Raw genomic sequence first — 21,297 nt, 5'->3', positions numbered from 1 at the left:
AGGTGTTCCATAATTATGCAGGACTCTGGATCATGGGGCCTTATGTGTCAGCCTCCATGTTGGGTTTTGTAATAAAAGGAGGGAACTTCCATCACTAGACCTAGTCAATCTTCTCTAGCTGCTGTTTGGATTCAGCACAGAGGAGGAAAAAAAAATACAGACCTTGAATAGGGGAGGAAATAATTAAGTTCATGAAGGCAAGATATAGTGTGTACAGTGATCACTCAGTTAAACTGAATTCTCTCCCTTCTGTGTAGTCTCTAAAAACAGTGGCAGATTGAAAGGACTATAAACATGCCCTTTACCTCTAAGTTCCACAGCTTGGAAGTTGCCACAATATCTTGGACCAAGCTTGATGATAAGCTGCAAGGTTTCCACAGAGATTACTTCTTCAAACAAGTACATAGGACCCTGGCGCCAAGTCAAGGAAGACTTCTGTTTCCAAATCAGTGGTGTAGCCACATAGCCATAGACATCAATAAATGAAGAGGGATCCATAGAAACAAAGTCACCCGGAAGGGGCTGGATGTACTGCATCTGTAACAAACAAATCAACCCAAAATAACATTTTTGCTGGCAGTAAGCAGCCAGCTGAAAGCAATGCAACATTTGGGGTCAAAATAGATGAGTCACAAACTGGTTCTGTGTTTTTTTTTTAAACTAAAAAAGCAGTCATGGGGTGTATGAGTTGGACTGGAACTGTAGTGCATGGTTAAGGAGGCGCTGAACCCCTACCCTGACAAAAATGCCCAGCCTAAATTGCTATAAGCTCTGGGAAGGAAGCTTCTTTTGGTGCCAGGGGAAACCTCCCTCACAGAGCTTAAACCAAAAGCAAGCTGACTGCTAGACAGGACAAAAGTGAGAATCCAATTCAAAATGGCACTCTGGAAGAAAGCTTGAGGAGGTCCTCAGGTGGGGTGAGCAGTAAAGAGCTCAGAGCTCCAGTGTTGTCCATGGCAAGTCAAAACCTGGGCTCATGCACATGCATACTCTCACCTTGGATCCTAGCAGCTTTTTGAGTCTGACCCCACATTTATCCTGCAGTTTTGGTGTAAGGCCCCACAGGGCACACTGTACAACCCAGTTTCAAAGTCAAATTCTCCCAGGAACTTTTGCTATCTCCCCTCAGTTTGTAAGCAACGTAATTTGGGCTTGGATTTATTTTGCCATCCAAAATCACTGGTTGCTTCAGACAAGCCTTTGGGGGCATAAGTGGAGTTTCACACAGTTGGCATTTCATGAGGTTTCTTAAAGTAATAACTTTACCCTCACATTAAAACTCAAGGTACACATTACATGGGGCTCTGGAATTCTCTTCCCTGTGGTTATTTAAATTTGAAGGAGAGTAAAAAGGTTATTAAACCACATAGTTTCCCTGACTCTCCCCCTCCCCCATGCCCATACACACAACAACCAAAAGAAGGGAATACTTAAGCAGCTTTTTTCAATTCACCACTGCATACAGAGATAACTTGGCCAAAGCTGTTTTGGGTTTTAAAAGAAGCTCAGGAAAGAATCACGGAACTTTGCATACAGTGTAGTTTGACCCTTACAGGGCAAAGAAAACCAGCAGAAATCTGGTTAAGAATATCAACAGAGTGCCAGTAGCAGGCCTGAGTGCAAAGGTCTTACCTTAGCAGTGCCCACTAACTGCCCGTTTATATAAGCTGTAACAGTGCAGATTCGTTTTGTTTCCTTTGACACCGTCACTGCAAGGTGATGCCACTGCCTTGTCACTAGCAGATTGGCACAGTTGAACTGGACTTGAGACAGGACAGAGGGTTGGCTGATGTGTTCAGGCTCAGGTTCCATAATGTCTGCGATTATAGAAACAATAAACCACCCACCAAAGGTAAGAGCAGAGTTTTATAAAAGAAATTCTTGGAGGAAAGAACAATGCTCCAGGGAAATGGGAAACAGTTAAGAAATGTTTTAGCTGGCCATGTGAAAGGATCTCAAACTTCCACTGGCCTTCAGAGGGTGAGAGATGCCTCAGTGACTGCAAACACATCTCTGTTGGATGAACGTCTTACAAATAGAACATGGGATGTGTTTGTGTTTCAGATTGCCCTCATAAAGTTGTCTATGAAATTCACAGAATCATATTTCACACAGAACAGTCACACAAATCATTATCTGGGAGAAAAACCAGATTTTCCAGCAGTAATATTTTGCCATTGGTGATGGTTGGTAGGATATGTGGTGCTCTTGCAAGACTACTCTTAAGACTGCAACTCTAGGCACACTTTCCTAGAAGTAATTCCCATTGAATAAAGTAGGACTTACTTCTGAGTAAACATGCATGGGTTTGCAGTATAAGTTTTCAAAAAATGTCTAGCTCTCCCATGCCAACAGAGTTGTAACTGCTTATTTATTGCAAGCTGTGCTTTCAGAGTGACCCCAGATACCAGCAGGTCCCAGGAATCCATCCAGTTTTGCCCTCAAATATTTTTTTTCCATTTCCAGTTATGCCACTCATGAATCTTGAAAGATTGTGCTCTTACCTAGGGGCTGCAAAGTCATCTCTTCTGTAGAAATGATCAAGCAACCATCTATAGGAGAAAAGCTCACTGCGAGGCAGGTGAATTCTTCTTCTGTCCTTGCCATGTGACGTACCAGAGTGAGAAAGCGTAGAGGGTGAGCATTGTGAGTAGAACTCATCCTGCTGATCAGAAACCAGGAGGAGAAGGTCAGGCCACCCAATGGAGGGAACAACCTGGGGCCTAAAAGCAGAAAATGAGATGTCAGCAGAGCACTACCTAGTGCAAAAAGTTGGATTCTCCCAGTTACATATGAGAGAACATGGTTCTGAGGCATACAGAACATTTCATACAGAAATAAATCCCCAAAGACTCTGAATTGGGGAGCACAGTCTTTCAGTACAAGAGAAGATGGCAAGCTTGAATGGAAAACAATGAACAGGTTTATTGTAAGAATTCCACAATAACAGTAAACCTTCTAGGTTCAGAACAGAACATTTTCCCCAAGATAAAAAAAATGTTCAGTTCCAAACTTGCTACGGCAGGGAGGAATTCCTCCTACAGAATATCTTTCCGTTCCCAACCCTTCAGGATGGGCTCAAATTCCCATTGGGTCTCACTGAATGAATTGCAAATTCATAGGCAACATGTAGGCAAACACCTGGAGGGCCCCTAAGCTTAATGTAGATGTTCAGGTGACATTCCATTGGACCTAACCTTTCAAGGCCATAATGGCTGCAGACCCATGTCAATGATGATGGGATATTGGAAAGCATTTGTAAAATAAAAGTGGGGACTGTGGGGGCAATATGAAGCAGAAGAGCAGAAGGTAACCACTACCTACCTCTCCCCTATAATCCTTCTCCAGGTACTTGTTTATTACTTGCTGCAGAACAGCCGGCTTGCCCTTCTGAGGGCAGCAAATGTTCCCCTTTTGCCAGAGACAGCAGGATTCATGTGCTGTTTGTTTTCTGTGCCAGTGTGAACAAGGCCGACCCGCTTGCACAAGAGTAAGTCACCAACATTTCGGAGTAAACAGGCATAGGATTATGCCTCAAAGGAGGCACCATCCCATCCCCCAACACTCATTGGCACCCACAAGCAGACAAAAATACTTCAGTTTTGCCCTCCGCTGCATCACTCTTGTATGTGCCCTGCCACTATGCAACTTGGGCTGCGATCCTATACATGCTTTCCTGGTAGTACACCCCATTAAATTTAATGGGACTTACTTCTGACCAGGCATTTATTGGGTGATAACTGGATTCTCTCACCGATGTCAGTCGTCCTTCCCAGTTGGAATGGGGGGGGGAGGGGGAGATGCAACAGAGGGGCAATTAAGAGCAAACGGAGAAAGGGGGCAGGAAAGGTGTTGTTGATTCCTCCTCACACTCTTTGCCTGCAATGACATCCTATACACACTTGCCCAGGAACAAGCCCCAATGAACACAATGAGACTTACTGCTGAGTAAGCATACATAGGATAATATAAACAGAGGGCCCCTCCCCTCCTTTCTCCAGCACGGATTGATGTTGGCTTCCATCTCCTTCTCCTCCCCCCCACCCATCCTAAGCATACAGTAAAAGATCAAGTAAAAGCCATGTTCACTTCTGTCTCCCCCTACTGCATAAACCAATGCAATCTAAAGGTTCTCAGAGCACAGTCCAAATACATAGCACTTTCATGCCTTTTCCTCCTACTTGCCACCAGCAGTGGGGAGAGACTGCTATCCTCTAAAACCAAAAACAAAGAGATGAGGAGCTGTGGAGAAGAGAGGCTCTGCCAGCAGCTAGTCTAGGATGCCAAACTCCTAGACTAAGGAGTATAAGAACCACATGGGTTTTACAACCACACATTCAAAAACCCACATGGAAGAATCTGAATTCACAGATTAGGAGGGCAATGAGTAGCAAAGAGATTTGCAGATACTGAAATCCTATGGCATGAAATCCATGAGATAAGAAAATCCAGGGGAGTTTGTCATCCTAATGTGTGCTTGGTCCATGGAAAATGCCCATTACCACATGAATTTCTGCATGTGTGGTTTGGACCCATTATTTTACCTTGAGAATAACTTTGTGAAATAGACCACTTTTACATTCATTTTATAGACACTCATTTGACTTTAGGGCAACACAGGAATACTAATGCATCTGAATTCAAACATATGGAGGGGACTGAGAGAATGGGTCATTTTAAGCCCTTTTCATTGTCTTCAAGGATTTTATATTCATCTAGAAACACTTACCTTTTCCAATTCCTCCTGATATGGAATATTCAGCTTTAGGGCCCAAAACAGTAGCCAATGTTGGGAGAAATAAACAGCTGCAAAATATGGGGAGGCAAAGCAATGATGCTATAAATAAAGAAAAGGAAGGTAGGTAGGTTGATCACAACAATAAGCACTCTGCTCAGTAAAAGCAAAATGTAACAGCACAAGATGTGCCAGGACTTTTCTGCTCAATATAGTGGCAATTATATACCTACATGCACTTCCCCTTACATACTGCAGAGATGCTAGCACTACTGAAAGGAATGGGAAAGCTTGTTACCTTGGAATTGCCCTGAATCAGATCCATTAATCAAAACTGCACTTCTGAATAGGTAATTTGTACATGCAGCAAAGTGATCAGAATACAGATAAGAGAAATAGCATCAGAGAACAATTCCTGGCCATCCTTATGAACTGAACAGTGTGAAGATGGAGGCCAGCAGTGTTCATAGTGCTGAGCTAGGAAACACAAGGAGAAGCAAAAGACAATACGGTACCCATAACCTTCCAGGGACATATCAAATTCCACAAACGAAGGTGCCAAGCAGATGCTCTGTGGCTCGAGGCTGCGTGGAGTTGTCATGGAAATCAGGCTCATGGCTGCCTGGAGAGCCATTGCAGAGCTCTCAGAAATCCGTGATGGATCCGAGCCCAAGTGAGCTTGATGGAGAGCTGCAGAATTGTTCAGGGTAGTGGCTTCTGATCCTATAACAGCAAATGCAGAGTGTCATCTACAGTGCCACAAATCTCAAGTTCTGCCATTAGAGTGAGAATGAAGAGAGATACCATAAGATGAAAGAAAAGGTAGCATCAGGGGCACCAGAGATGGCGATGATCTCAGAAGATGCACAACATACTGTCAACCTTAACTAGGCGATATGGACAAACTGAAAATGAATAAACCTTATCTACTGTGTTTTAAAATCATAAAAAGAAAAATTTCTATCCCAAACAGAGGGCTGCACATGCAAGTTTTAAAAGCCATGTAATCAGAACTTATTTCATTGGGTAAGTCTAAGAATATAAGAATTGCCGAATCAGAACAAGGGTCCATCTAGCCGAGTATCGTCTTCAACAGTGGCCAGCCAGGTGCTTCAAGGCAACAGCCCTCCCCACCGCTGCCAATTGATATTCAGAGGCATAGTGCCTTCGAACCTGAAGACAGCTAGCAGCTATGGCTGGTAGCTGTTGATAAACTTACAGCCCAATCCTACCTAATCCCCTGCTAGGAGATGCAGCTGCACCAACGTGACACCTGCAGGGAGTTTTGGACTGGGTGGGGGGGACTCCTCAGGGGAAGGGAACATTTGTTTGCTTTCCCCAGCATAAGTCCCTGGCACAAGTCCGTGTTGACCTGTGAAAGTGGATAGAACCTGAGAAGGGTGTTAGGATCCGGCCACCACTGCCACCCCCCACACCCCCCCACAGTCTCCCTGTTCTGCCCACCCCCCTGCCCTTGTTCCACTCTACCCCAGCCCTGTCCCACCTCTCCTACCATCCTACCTGTGCCAGCAGGCCTTTTCTGGTACACTGGTAAAAGGACCATTAAGAAACTAGGCAGCCCCACCCAAGAACATCAGTCAGAATATCCTGTACTCTGCAGGTCTCACCTTTATCAGAAGCTGCTTGACACAAGCCCCTTCTGTGGCTTAACAGAGCTATGGTAGGGCTTAGACTGGACTCAGATGCTACCAGTAGTGATGTTCTGCGAAAAAGAAACTGTCTGAAAGAGACAAGCCAAGGGAAAGTAGATCTCAAAACCCTGACCAGAACTGCTAGGATACTTGTTTCCAGGCCTGTTACCAATATTAGTAGATAAATCCTGCAGAGCCATAGGAAATGATTTAGGTCCATCAGTCTTTGAGGACAAACATATTATATCTTTCACCTGTGTGAGTCGAACATCCACTAGAAGTCTAAACCTGACCAGATAGTGATCTGTCCATAATAACAAAACTGTATACAGGCATATTTAAAGAGGTGGTTCTCACACATTTAGCAAGGAGAGAACAATTGTCCCTATTCATTCCAGCACTGCATCCCTTACAGGGGTTGTTAGTGTCTCCCTTGGGGTTTGTTTGTTTTTGTTTTTTAATTGTGAGCCCCTGTAGGAGAAGGGATGATCTCATTCCATTGCTATACAGACTGCATTGTACAACTTTTGTTAAAAAGAGGTACATAACAACAATAAAAAAGGAAGAGTAGACATTTCCTTGACCTCAAGATTACTATCATTCTACCCATCACAGAAAAACAGAAAGGACTGATCTGCCTGGTGCATAGGGCCAGATATTAAATGGGATGCCCATGGTTGTCATGGCAGCCATGACATCCTGAACTGTACCAGATAAGGGGGCCTCAGGCGTGGATGCTGACAGGTAAAATTTTTATCACGTAAAACTTTTTTATCATTCCATCTCCATGATAAAAAAAGGTTGGCAGCTTTTGGGCACAGTTCTATCCAATTTTCCAGTGCCGGTGTAGCTGTGACAATGGGGCATACACGGCATCCTGTGGTAGGGAGGCAATCACAGAGGCCTCCTCAAGGTAAGGGAATGAATGCTTGTTCCCTTATCTCAGGGCTGTATTGTGGCTGCACCAGTGATGGAAATCTGGATAGTATTGGACCCTTAGTCTTTATCCATCACTATATGCAAACCGTGTTAGCTTTCTTTCTCTCTTCTGTTTATGAAGAACTGATAGGAATGCTATGCTGGTGATGACTGTCATTTGAATGTGAAAAGTGCAAAGCATCTCTAGAAGAGCATGAAGGTGAAAGGAGGAACTGACCCTGGTAGAAATTAATTAGATGGAATACATTATCTTTTCAAAACCATCTAAGCCTTGCCTCAGAGGGCATTTTCAGGTAGTAAAATATACATAAGCACGTTGGACACAAGCAGTTGTCTCACAATCTAAAGATTGATAAAGTATGTAAGGGTGCAATCCTAATCCCTTCTGTCAGTACTTTCCAGCACTGACATAAGGGCAATGCAGCTCTGAGGTAAGTGAACAAACATTCCCTTACTTTGAGGAGGCCTCTGTGAGTGACACCCAACTGCAGGATGCAGTACATGTCCCATTGGCACCGCTATGCCAGTGCTGGAAAGCATGACATAAGGAGTTAGGATTGTGCCCTAAAACTGTCAATCAATTCCATTACACGTGCTAAATATTCCTGGCTGTTCCTGAAAACTTCCTCTGACACAAACCCAGGGTTGTTGAAATGTGCAAAGGGGGAAATCTCTCACTCCTCGTGTTCTATCAGAAGTTTGCCTTGGCTTGAAGACTGATGGAGCTCAGGCTGCTATACTTGGGTCCTTGAAAAAAAAAAAGGGTTTGGGATTGAACTGAAATCTATAAAGAAGTAGCCTTGACCTTGAGACAAAGGAAACATTATGAAGTACAGTATATTAGCTTGCTGGAAAGAGAGCATTATTGGACAGAACTTAATGTGCCAAAGGCAGATGTAATGGCTTAACTGTGAGTTCTTCCATTTCCCTATGTCATGAATAGACCAATGGTTGACCCACAGGATGCATATAGACTCTCTTCCCCAACAATTTTCTCAGGACCTCCACCTCCAATGCCAGATTGGAAGTGGCATGCAGTGTCTTTTCTAGTGGCTGTTGCTGGTATTTCTTGTGCATCTTTTTAGATTGTGAGCTCTTTGGGGACAAGGAGCCATTTATTTATTTGGAGTTCTCTGTAAACTGCTTTGTAAACTTTTTGGTTGAAAAGCAGTATATATGTATTTTTTTAAATAATAACAACAATAATAATATTCTGTATGTCTTCTGACTGAACAGATGCTCCTCTCAGCACAAAAGGAGAAACACCTGCCAGGTTGGAAACCTGTGGCCAAGGCAATTTTATTCTCTCAGCAACTCATGGAAAGGATCAACACTGCCTAGATATACAATGTTGTGTGAATTTCCAGCATTTCCCTCTTCAGGTGCAAGAGAGAAAGCTGCCCCAGAAGCTCTGCAATGATATGAAGGTCATTGACAACTGGAAAAGGTCCAGTCCCCCACTCACACCCCACAATGGAAAAAAAGACATTGACCGCTATGTCTCAGATGACCCAAAACTCAATTCCCTGAAAGACATACACAGTACCTTAAGACACCTGGCTCAATGGACTGGGATGCAAGCTTCTCAAAGAGCCTGATAAGCGGCAAATGCAGGGGATTGCTAGTGTTGTGCAGTGCATCTAGACAGGAGGTAACAACAGTATCCAATAGGCCAGCTCCACATGCCACTTGCCGGCTCTTCTCTAGCCTCATCAAGGACTGAATGTGATCAGCTACAGCATATTGGATTTCCCATGATAACTGAAACAGAAGATAAGGTATAGGAAGAAAGAATGTGCATAAGGGATTTGGTAGGTGTATTGTTTGAAAGTAACCAACACTCTAGCTAGCTAGCTAGCTAGGATAGAACTCAATCTCACAATGTTCACAATCTGGAATCCGGACTTTAATCTCCAACTTTGACCCCAAATTCCAACATTAGGATTTTGGATATCAAAATTTGTGATGCGCCTGCTGTCCTTGACTAAATTAATGAAGTTAGTCAAAATTTACTACATTCTGTATCAAGTAAGTGGTCAAATGCTATTGATTAATGCATGTCTGCTGTCAGATACTGTCAAATATTCATTGCTTACATGTCGGATTCCATGAAAAACTGACTGCTCGTGCATGCCAGTGATCACAAACCGCTCCTGCAATAAACCCTGTTGATGGTGAACATTTGGTGAATATTAGCACCCTAGAAGAAGAAAAATTCTGGGACACATTTGTTTAAGGTCTATGACAGGATTTGTTGCAACCAGCAATAGCCACTGTTTTGGGTATGTCTATTAACTGGATAGACTTTAGGACATGGCATATGTCAGTTTCTCCTTGTCCCACATTTGTCCCTCCATGTCGCACCTTCATCCCCATTCTGCTTGGGGATTTATGCTGGTGATACTTGTGCCAGTATCAGAGGTACATTGGCGTAGCATTGCACTGGCGTCTGTGCTGCATCTTTCAGCAGAACTGAGGCTATGTTGGCAGGGCGGTCATTTTGCCAGCATCCAAGGGCATACACCAGTGGTTCTCAAACTTTTAGCATCGAGACCCACTTTTTACAATGAGAATCTGCACCAGCAATGATGTCATGACCAGAAGTGACCGCATCAAGCAGGAAATTTTTTAACAGTGCTAGGCTACAATCCTTCCCACACTTACCCAAGAGTAAGTCCCATTTACTATCATTGTTAAAAGCATATCTATAGTAGCCTGGTCAAAGTACAGATGTGCAACATATCCCAAAATGCAGTCACATCCCATGGCAGCATCAAGTCTATTAAATATAAAATATTGAAATGAATGAGGACCCACCTGAAATGGACTCGCAACCCACCTGATGGGTCCCGACACAGTTTGAGAAACACTGGCATACACTGTATCTGATGCTGCTCAGACTACTGTTTGAAAGTATGAGATTGCACCATAAGTCTGATATCCGATGTACACATTTGGGAGAAGGGCTGGTGCCAGTCTATTTTGCGCCCTAGGCAAAACTAACTACCTGCACACCCTCCCAAATTTTTTAATTAAGAATTTATAATTCATTATTTTCCATATCACCGTTGTGGTATCTATCTTAATATAAAAAATATAAATTGTCAGTTGTATGCTTTACATGGGTTTAAAAAACTAATCTGTATAGAACTCTGCTCCTCAAAAGTCAGTACTGCCCCCACCCCCAAGGTCTGCACCCTAGGCAGCTGCCCAGTTGGCCTGATGATAAGCACCAGCCCTGTCTGGAAGTAAGTCCCATTGAACACAGTGGGGACTTACTTCTGAGTAAATTGACATAGGATTGCACTGCTGAAGTTCATTCACGTACATTTCTATTTCTATTTTAGTCATAGAACCATTATGGAAGTGAATGCTGTAGATGAAGGAAATGCATGCCAACTGCATAACTCTTTTGTTGGTATCACTCACATTCATGCAACACTTCTTTTTCATAGGACTTTCACAAGGGAGATAATGAAAAGAAATGATGGATGAAATTTGCTTTATTTCCTTGGTACAGAACATAATATAGATTCATTCATGGCATCAGTTCTGGCTATGCAGAGCTGCGCTCACTGTGGCTGAAGCCTCTCTGACTAAATGATGACAGTCGATTCTGTCTCCAGGATTATCTGTGATTGATGTACACGATGTTGAAAGTTGCCTTGAACATTTTTAATGGAAAGGCAACATATACAATTTTAACATAAATAAATAAATACAGTCCCTCCAGGCAAGTAGTTCTGCGGTGATCCCATAAAACAGCTACTGAGAAGTGATACCCAAAGTGAGTTTACTAGCACTGGGAAAAGCATACACACATGCCTTCAGTTCAAGGCTCAAAGAGATCTCTTAATGATAAATGTTTTGGGTGCCAGGTCTATTTATTAGAAGGGAGTTGGAATATTTGGACAATGGCTTGCTATCTAAGAAGGAGGAAGTACCTACTATGGATTTGGATACACTGTCCATTGCTCAAAGTTTGAGCCAAATGTTGGGCAACTTCCCTTCTGGCATTAACAGCTGCTTTGGGAGTTTGGTCAGAACTACAGAATGGGAGAAAAAGTGTGTGTTCTCTCTCTCTCTCTCTCTCTCTCTCTCTCTCTCTCTGAGTATGGTCCTGATCCCAGTTGCCCCTCTATTTAGAGCAAAATGTGTGAAATGCAATGGCAAATTATGTAACATCCCATCTAGTTTGGCTGTTAGAGATTACCTTGTCCAGAAGAAAGGAAGGGAAGAGCAAAGCCACAAATGACTGAAGGTACTTTATAAGATGAAGAGCTCGATAAAACAGAACAAAACCCTGCTTAAAAAGCAGGATGCAATCTGGGAGGGATTTCTATCCCCAGATGAGTCAGAAGCAATAAGTTAAGAAACAAGCCCTGCTTCCAGGATCTAATTAGGAAGAGTCACTCACTCCAGGAAGTTCTCCTTCTCTGAAGGAAAATGTTCCAGTATTGTTGATATCAAACCTAGCAATTATCTTGATATGCACACTGACTGGCTATCTGCTTACCCTCCAAGTGGGATCCAAAGGCAACCAATCCAACCTCTCCGGTGCACAAACACAGCCAGCAAAATTAACTGAAAATCCAAAGTGATTGAAGAAAGCCATCAAATGGTAAGAAGTGTGGGCCCACTCATTAGGGCTTCATATTACAGCTGGTAACTTGTCACCCTCTCAGATTAGCAGAATATATAGAAGAGACTGTAAAATAGGGAAGTCATGGGGGGGGCACTCATATAACAAATATTTTTTTTTCCTGTTTCTGATATATGCAGAAATTCCCTGTAATCTATTATTGCTATATCATTGGCCTGTCCCAAATTCTAAGTACCGCAAAGGGCATCTGAGAGATGCCCTTTTTTATTGCAGCAGAGAGAATCACTGAGTGGTCCGTCAAGGCCCAGTTCAGCTTTTATGTTGGGACAATGGAAACAGGGATGTTACCAAGCACTTGCCAGGCAACAGTGAGTATATGACTAATGGTCTGTGACAGTCTTGGAGGGTGACAAGTCAGGCAGGCATGCCCTAGTTAATGAATGGGAAGCACAAATATGCTCTTGCAAATCTCTTCTTCATTTCAATGGGCTCACATAGAAGCTCCCAAGGGATTGTGTCACCAAATTCTGCAATACATGATCAAAAAAACCCCACAAAACTATCTCCGTCCAGATAGTTCAAAGTACCTTCTCATGTTTTTTGTACTTGAAAAGTTGCTGTTCCACTTCCCAACAATTATTTCGCTTCAGAAAAGCAAGGTCAACAAGAAAAAAGAAATAAGAAATTATGTAGAACTTGGCTAAGTAAACCAGTATTTTCCTCCCAAATAAATTCAATATAACCATAATGGAGTACAAGGAATTGATTGTGCTTATTATGACAGCAGTCCTGTCAATAACAAGATTGCCTTATTTTGAATAAAATGTGCTGTTTTCAGGGATGCTTGTTCCAGTAAAACAGGGTTTTAGTGAAAATATTAATGGTGACAGGAAACTGGTCTCTGTTTCCCCAGCTGTGTGGATTGATTTTCCTACATATCACTCCCACAATCCATCAGGGATACAGGAGGTGCAATTAGAAATTAGCAGACACGCTCACAACTTTGCATCAGGATGGCGTCTTAAGGGCAAAGAGTCACTCAACAACCTGCCAGATATTTCTAAGTAGTTCTCGTCTTCTCTTTCCCATTTCACATTGTCACTGCATTGTGAGTTGCACTTCTTTCCCAAGCGTTCCCATTCATGGTTATAAGAACATAAGAAGAACCCCACTGGATCAGGCCAAAGGCCCATCTAGTCCAGCTTCCTGTATCTCACAGTGGCCCACCAAATGCCCCAGGGAGCATACAAGACAACAGACACAAACTGCATCCTGGTGCCCTCCCCCGCATCTGACAATCAGGGGTGGCCTGCCTCTAAAACCAAGAGCTTGCACATACCTACTATGACTTGTAACACGTAATAAACATTTCCTCCAGAAATTTGTGCAATCCCCTCTTAAAGGCATCTAGGCAAGATGTGGCAAAGACTCTATAACAGGGGTGTCAAACATAAGGCCCGGGGGCCATATGTGGCCCTCGGAAGCTTTTTATCTGACCCTCAGGCTCTCAGTTGCTGAGCAGTTACTGCTGAAAGGGTAGCCCACATGAAAATTGGGCTCTCCTGTATCTTGAAATATGATTGAGATTTGAATATTTTCTCTTCTGTCATTTGCAGCTAATGAGTTCCTAAGTGAGGAAAAAGTGCTTATTTTTGGTTATGACCAGTTTAATGACATCAATTCCTGCCTAATGACATCACTTCTGGCCCTCAGCAGGCATAATGAATGCTATTTGGCCCTCAGTACGAAATGAGTTTGACGCCCCTGATCTATAAGAATCTGTTCAGAGCTAGGATCAGCACTCACCACTTTCAGGCAAAGGTTGAGGGCTCTAGGCTACAGAGTGATGCCTGGCCTGAGCCCTTTCACACTGGATCAGGCCCTAAGACTCCTGACTGGGTGGGTGCCCCTCCTCTCCCCTCCATTGTCGTCAGCACCTTCTTCATTGCTGTTGGCTATTGGTTGCCTCTATCAGCATCAGAAACAGTGTTCTTAGTTGGCAGGTGTCAGAAAACACCCACCATGTTTATTCCCTCGTAATACAATGCCTCATGTAGCCTTATGTACACATAATACAATGCCTTATGTACACTATGTACAAGACTATGTAGAGTCTTGTTGAGGAGCAAAAAAGTCAAGGTTTCTGTTTCCATGGTCTATTTTCCGTTCCTCTTGGTTATAGATTCCACAAATATACTTTTCTTAGTTGTCACTATTTTGTAATTCAGATTCATAAATGCTTGCTTATAGGACTTACCAATCTCAAAACTGAAGGCATTTTTAGGCCAGAAGTGAGACCAAACCAGGAAGATCCATCTGAAATGTTGCTGGTTCTTGAAAGAGAGAACCTCTATGATTGTAAAACGCCTGCCTATGTAAACCGCCTTGAATAAAGTCAGAGGAGTAAGCTGATGACCAGAAAGGCGGTATATAAATACTGAGTTGTTGTTGTTACTGTAAAAACGTCTGACACCCTTGTGCTTCCTTAGCTTTACCAGTAGGAAAATGAATCATGGATGAAGTTTATAATTATAAAATGGTAACATTTCATGGATAAATCAAATGTTCTTTATAGAATGTTTTCACAGGAGCATGACACAGCTGGAAATAAGTTTGGTCCCAGCTCTGCCCCCTTTCATGCACACTCCCAAATCTTTGCAATGAGTGAAGGAGAAGGAGGTATTTCCTAAGAAATGATGAACTGTGTTCAGAAAGTAGATAGAAACGTTTCTCCTTCTCTTACAACACTACAACATGGAGTCACCCAATTATCTTAAAGAACAGATACAGGTCCAGCCTAGTTATACACAGATTTTTTTATACACGGATTTTACTCAGCACGAATGGCCACTGCAAATGAGAAGGAATGTGCTGATCCCTGGAGAAGGGGGAAAATGCATCCTTTAAAATCACTTTAAAAAACTGTACAGTCCTTTAACAATAGCCTCCTAATGAGAAAGAGAGAGAGGAACTCGCTGACAATCCATCAATCCTTCTCTCTCCAGGCGACCCCTCCCTTCCCCCTGAGCATGTGAAAAAAAGATGATCACTTTGCATTGGTGAAGGGAGGGGCTGAGTGAAGCACCTTTCTAAGCTCTTGGAGGACCACTGATTGATGGATTGTCTTCTTAATGACTCTTATCTTACATCACAAAGGTCAGCAAGGTTTTAAATCACCGGAGCAAATAAACTTTGTTTTTTTAATGGATTTGCTATAGTGCTTTTTTTGCCATCCACATGAATGCTTGGAACGTAACCCATGTGAATAATGAGGCTCAACCTGTAATACAAAGCTGTTCTTCATATAGTACATAATGAATTTACAAAATTGATTGCTCCAAGAAAGACCTGCAGCTAAGATGGCAGGTACAACAAATGTTGCATGGTGTGTTCATCCTAGCTGCAGCCTTTAATCAACAATTTCTGGCTGATTTTGGGACGGGGGTTGCCCCTGCCAATTTGTGGGTATTTTCATTCTTTGGTACCTCCTGAACTGGGGCTTGTTCTCAGGCTGGGTGACCCTTCGATTGATAGCTCTTTAAAATGTGTTTTTCCCTCAATTTCTTGTGTTGTCAATATAGTATGCTCAAAGGGCAGGGCTAAAGTTCTCATGTCTGCCTCAGTGCCTTCCAAGGCTCCTGCGCCCCCTCTCATGCCATCATCCCAACCCTGGGATAATGAAAATGCACATATTTTGCTTTTTAAAAAGTGGCTGAGGACATGGCCTCAATTAAAATCTCAGTCTCTGCATTTTTGGCCCCTTTAACAAGTTGGTAGGTGTTGGGAACTATTCCACAAACAGGTGTCCTGAAATTGCATCCCATAATCACCATCAGAGCAGCTTGGCTAGTAGCTCTGAGCCATCGATTTAATTTTTGCCCCTATTCTCATGAAAGATTGACCATCAGGTGAAACCCTACATTAAAACTTGGGATCAAACCCTTACTCTGGCCTGTTTCATCCACTAAACTTTTAACCTTGGATCAATTAATTGCAGCTAATGGAGATTTCTTCTCAATTGCCACTCTTCAACAGAAATTCTTACTTCCAGCATCTGCTAGCTAGCAGCATATACAACTAAAAGATTATTAAATAAACAATTTGGACACTATGCCTGTGCAGTTTCTGAGATCACCCCTGCTCTATATTCAATAATTGCTTTTGCATCTTTTTTGAGATGTGGACCTCTCCTCTACAAATACTGGCAGACTTTACTAGTTTCAGATCTCATAGACTTAAGAGATGCCTGGAACAAGGAACTGCTTTGTAAAAATCTTTTTAGTGGAATGTTGTTAAAATGTGGCTCTTTTTCATTTGATTTCAAATTAAAGCTTAGCCAACAAAAAATTCTGTTTCAAACTTATTGGACACGTACCATTTATATAAAAACATTACTTCATCTCATTCTTGCTGGAGATGTGTCATAGAAATGGCACATCTCACCAGGAATTTTATCAGGGGGTGCAAAGTTTATTTTGGGCCCCTTCCTTCTCCATTAGATTATAATTTCATATGATCATTGGATCATTATTTCTACGGATTTCAAAATATAAAACTATGTAGGCTTGCACAAAGTGTAAATGCTAGTCTTCGCACAATATATGCAAACATTTTCTGAGATCCTAGGAAATTTCTGGTTCCTCTCCTTTGGCTCCCAGGCCTCCTTTTTGACCCCCAGCATGAGTACAGTTTAAGCCCTGCATGTTCCCTCTCATGGGCCCTGCATGTCGCTCATGTGTTATGGAGGTGCCCTGAAGTTTCTGTTTTCTAGGATAACATACAGTAGTTAATCAGGTTTGTAATCTCCTATATTACTTCCCAATCATTTTGGGCCTGTCTCAATACACCAAATGGCCTAGGGCTCAATTCAATGGGCCACAGCTCCAGCACTCCACCAGCACTGCCAACACAGGCTGTCGCAGAAGTGTCCAAGCACTCAAAGATGGATACAGAGAGCACCAGGGTGATGAGTATGGCCACCAACCAGCCGGAGGGCTTTTTGGAGCAGGGGGGAGGACAGGGACAAAACCAGGGGGAGGGCGAAGGAGGGAAGAAGCAGGTCCCGGAGGGGGCTGAGATGGCGGCAGGCTCTTCCACCATATTCTAATCCCACTCCAGGGCTGAGAAACTCAACACACATCTCCTCACTTCTTTGCCCGCTCAATAGCAGGAGCAGATCTGAGAAGACCCATTGGGGCCATGTGGGTGTTACGTGGGGTAAGGGAATATTTGCTCCCTTTTCCTCAAGAGACCTGGCACTGTTTCCCTGGCCCCATAGGTCACCATTTTGGCACCGCAATAGCCTTGGGTGCTAAGGAAGGATAGGATTGGGCTGCCCTTCTCTCTAACTGGATTTATTCCGTCCTAATTTCTATTAGTGGTAATCTGAATTGCATGGGTTGGCCACATTTGAAAGGACATTATACAGTAGTAGAAAATGAGAAGCTCAATGTTATCTCATTTAGGACTCATTCTCAGACCTAACCTCATCCTAACTTATTTTTCTGTGTGATTATAGATAGTATAAGCATAGGCAAGTGTCTTAGGGCTCAATTCAATGGGCCACAGCTCCAGCGCCTATGCCAGGGGTGTCCAAAGTTTTTGGCAGGAGGGCCACATCATCTCTCTGACACTGAGTTGGGGGCCGGGGAAGAAAATAATTAATTTACATTTAAAATTTGAATAAATTTACATAAGTTTACATAAATGAATATATTAAAGATGGACTTGTATGAATGAATGAAGGTCTTGCAATAGCTCAAGGCCTATAAAAGGCCTTGCACAAAGCAAAGCTGGCCTTTCCTTTGCTGCCGTTGCTGCATCACAGATGTGAAACAGCAAGCAGTGGAGGAATCCCACAGCCCATGCGAGAGGTCAAACAGCCGCCCTCACACTGAGAGCAGTTGCATCGGGTCAGTGTGGGCTCCAACAAATTTCTGGAGGGCCAGAGGAGACTGCAATCATTGGAGACTGGGGGCTCCCTGAGGGCTGCACTGAGAGGCCTCGAGGGCCGCAAGTGGCCCCAGGGCTGTGGTTTGGGCACCCTTGGCCTATGCTATATCAATATGACAGACGCAATTGGCTCTAAAGGCTAGGGAGAGGGGCTGCTTCACACTAGTGTTTGGGAGCCTGCAAAACTTGTGTCCATCCGTCCCATCCCCCCCCCAGGTCCAGGAGCATCAGTACCTGAAGGATCGCCTACTACCACACAAACTTGCCTGAACTTTACATTCATCATCAAAGGTCATCCTCTGAGTCCCTTCTACTTTCTGAAGTTAGAAGAGAGCTTTCTGAGTTGTTGCTCCCCATATGAGGAATGCTCTCCCTAGGGAAGATCATCTGGTGTCAAAATCTGATGTCTGAAAAGCAACAGGTAAGACCATTTGTCTTGGCTTTCCAGCATGTAACTGAATCTTAATTGTTTGTTTTATTGCTCTCTGGATGTTATTACTCTGTTGTATCTTGTCGCTCTTTGAGGTTTTTAACACTTTTACAATGCATTTTATTGTACAATGCATTTTTTTTTATGTGAACCACCCTGGGAGATTTTTAAACTGAAGGGCAGCATATAAAACTGCAAGTAAGTTATTAAATAAACAAATAACTGTCTTCCTAACACTCTGGTTTTCTATGTAGATGGCATTCTTTACTATCTGGGTTTTTACTGGGAAGGTAGTGGTATTGTGGAGGTATTCTACCATGTGATCCTCCACCTGCAGTCTGATGGAATAAACCAGACACAGGTTTTCTGTCTCACTGAGAACTACCTACCTGAAATTTTTGCCAAGTAATCAAGCTCCAATTCTCACTTCGCCTTATCTCTGGGTCAATCAGAGGGCAGAGCCTTTCAACTCTGAACAGTTTCCTTTCTCAAGGGCAGACAGGCGCCTAGTTTCTCAAGCAGCAAGCAGGCACTAGGCAGGCAGGGCAGAGATCATTTCTAAGGCAACTGGGAAATTCCAGCCAAAATTAACCTTTTATTCTCCTTCCTTCTGCTACAGCCTGGTTCTGGTTCTGCTTGCCAAATGCTTGCAAAGCAGGTCTGTTTTTTGAAACACCAGGATGGGAATCCTCCTTTCCATCTGAAGCAGGCTACAATTCAGTGCACCCTTACTTAAGAATAACACCCATGGAAAGCAGTGGATCTACTTCTGAGTAAAAAGGGTTGCAAATATATGCAGCTGCATCTCTCTGCTGTGAACTGAATTGCACACTCCCAGTTATGTGTTATGGGTTGTGTGTTGTACGTAGAGCTTCTGGCTTAACACACCAGACACCTTAAAGGTGGATTTGATTGATGGTTCAACCTTTTTCACTTGCATATTCCTTGGCAGCCCATTTCCATAAATTGTACCCTTCCTATTAGCTAAATGTTTGTAATTAGTAAGACAAGCCCTCATCTCCTCCATATGAAAGCCCAGACTTCATGTATTGATCACATATTTTCTCTTTCCATCTGTTTGAAGAACAGAAGACTCTGCCTTTGCACTGTTTTGCACCAGAAGTGTGCTGAGAAATTCTGGGTGATTGATCACTTTCCATATTGTTTCACCTTTTTTACTGTGCTGGTTTTCAATCACTGGTTCATACATGAACTGATGACCAAAAACTAGCTATTGGTGGGGCTTTCACAGCCAACTAGCTACCTCCCTTCCTGCCTTGCTGGTCCTTGCAAGGCATTCCTGTCTTGCAAGGCATTCTGGAGCACGGCCTGCCTTTTTCTACCATTATTCCATTCTTTTTCAAGTACCCCTAAAGGTCCTGTGGAGTGTCCCTGGCAGTACGTGAATACCAGGTTGGGAACCACTGTTTTACTGGTATGTTGTTTACGGTGCACTTACTCTGATAGTGCTTACAAAAAGGTGATGAAGACCAGGATTTAAAAAGAATAAAAATGTATCTTATGATCTTTTACTATGTTTTTAATAAATTAGAGACTACAGTTCTTAGGTAACAATTAGTGGTGGTTTATTTTTCAGGATCTGGCCTCAGGTAAAATCAGACTAAACTATAGTCAGACAGCCCCCTAAGTTTAAACCCCAACTTATCGGAGGGTCATAGAAAATTCCATAATTGTTGGCTCAAAACCTGCCCTCGACTTATCTGTGGGATCGACTTATAGGCGAGTATCTGTGGTAGCTGTTGGAGCGTGTCTAATGGGTGAACCATTCGTAACAGTTAGAACAAGGGACAACTATAGAATATAGATTCCTGGTCCTTCCTCTCCATCAGCAGGTGATATCCCACCTGCACTGGAAAGCAAATGGAAGGCTGTTTTGTCAAGGATGTTATGATCAGAATCACTTTAGGCAGGTAAGCACACTGGATTGTAGACCGTTCTTGAATAGAGGAAGAGAGACTTCAACATACTGTATTGAGAAAATGCTGGATGACATTCAAGCTCTGGGCATTCATATTTTTATACTGCTGCCACCTCCTGGAAGTCTGCATTATATTCTGGGTTCTTAGACTCAACAGCAGAGCCACATCTGAGACGGTTTGGATGCCTTCTCCTTTCATTTACTCATTTTTCAGAAATTAAAGCAAGTCACTATCAACTTCAATAGCAGCTGGCTTGGTTTTCAACGAAGAACTGGGGAAAACATGTGAGTCAATGCCACATAGGTTTTATATGTAGTTATTGTAAAGGTTTATTTGTGTAATGCCATAAGAGACCTACATGGAAGGAATTGCAAAATTTCAGTAAAAACCTTTTAAATGTACAGATATTAACGGCCCAATCTTATCATTGGCAAGCCTGTGGACTACAGCAGTGTTGACACAGCCCCCACTGCATCCAGCAGGCCAGCCAAGGACCATGGCATAATGTAGATATAAGTAAAAGAAATTCTTGCTTACCTACTTTGCCACGCCATGGTAGCCAATGGGCAACTAATATCTCTCTCTTCTTTGCAGAAAAAACACACAACATAAATAGTATAAGAAGTGAAAGGGTGCTGATTTGAACAGTGAGTGATAGTGTTCCATGTCAATTTACATCTTTCTTTTCAAAAATTCTCTTACTTCAAGCTTTCCATGGAGCTCTGGCAAGTGGATTCAACTATATACCTTGCACACCTTCAGGAGCTTAGGAAGGGGGGTGAATTTTAAGGGAGATAGGATTAGGTTTGGGTTGGGGTTTCTTTATCTCATTTGAGAAACAAACTCACCTTCACGCCAATGGTTGGGATTCTTTAAGCTTAGAGTTCAAGTAAATGAAGGTCAAGCTAGATAGCATTTACCAGTAGTTTGTGGAACTCTGTAATCTGCAATCACCGTTCAAGATTAGCACTCAAAGCCCATGCAAAGAGGCAAACTGGAAGAAGAGGAAGACACAAAGATTTCAAAACTATAAAGACAGGACTTGC

At 42.9% G+C, this 21,297-nt stretch overlaps 1 protein-coding gene across 1 annotated transcript in view; it reads right to left on the bottom strand.

Annotated features, from left to right (window-relative positions):
• The window catches only part of WDFY4 (WDFY family member 4), a 161,136-nt gene that overhangs the window by 114,289 nt on the left and 25,550 nt on the right, over positions 1–21,297 (bottom strand). Inside the window, exons 15-21 of the mRNA XM_066621374.1 lie at positions 8,873–9,087; positions 6,364–6,476; positions 5,251–5,458; positions 4,724–4,806; positions 2,505–2,723; positions 1,633–1,817; positions 306–537 (exon numbers count right to left, since the gene is read on the bottom strand). Coding sequence (XP_066477471.1) covers positions 306–537; positions 1,633–1,817; positions 2,505–2,723; positions 4,724–4,806; positions 5,251–5,458; positions 6,364–6,476; positions 8,873–9,087 — 1,255 coding nt within the window. The remainder of the gene's footprint in view (positions 1–305; positions 538–1,632; positions 1,818–2,504; positions 2,724–4,723; positions 4,807–5,250; positions 5,459–6,363; positions 6,477–8,872; positions 9,088–21,297) is intronic.

The sequence above is a fragment of the Tiliqua scincoides genome, chromosome 3, assembly GCF_035046505.1.
Source record: "Tiliqua scincoides isolate rTilSci1 chromosome 3, rTilSci1.hap2, whole genome shotgun sequence".
NCBI lineage: Eukaryota > Metazoa > Chordata > Lepidosauria > Squamata > Scincidae > Tiliqua > Tiliqua scincoides.
This window is presented reverse-complemented; position numbering and strand designations above follow the sequence as displayed.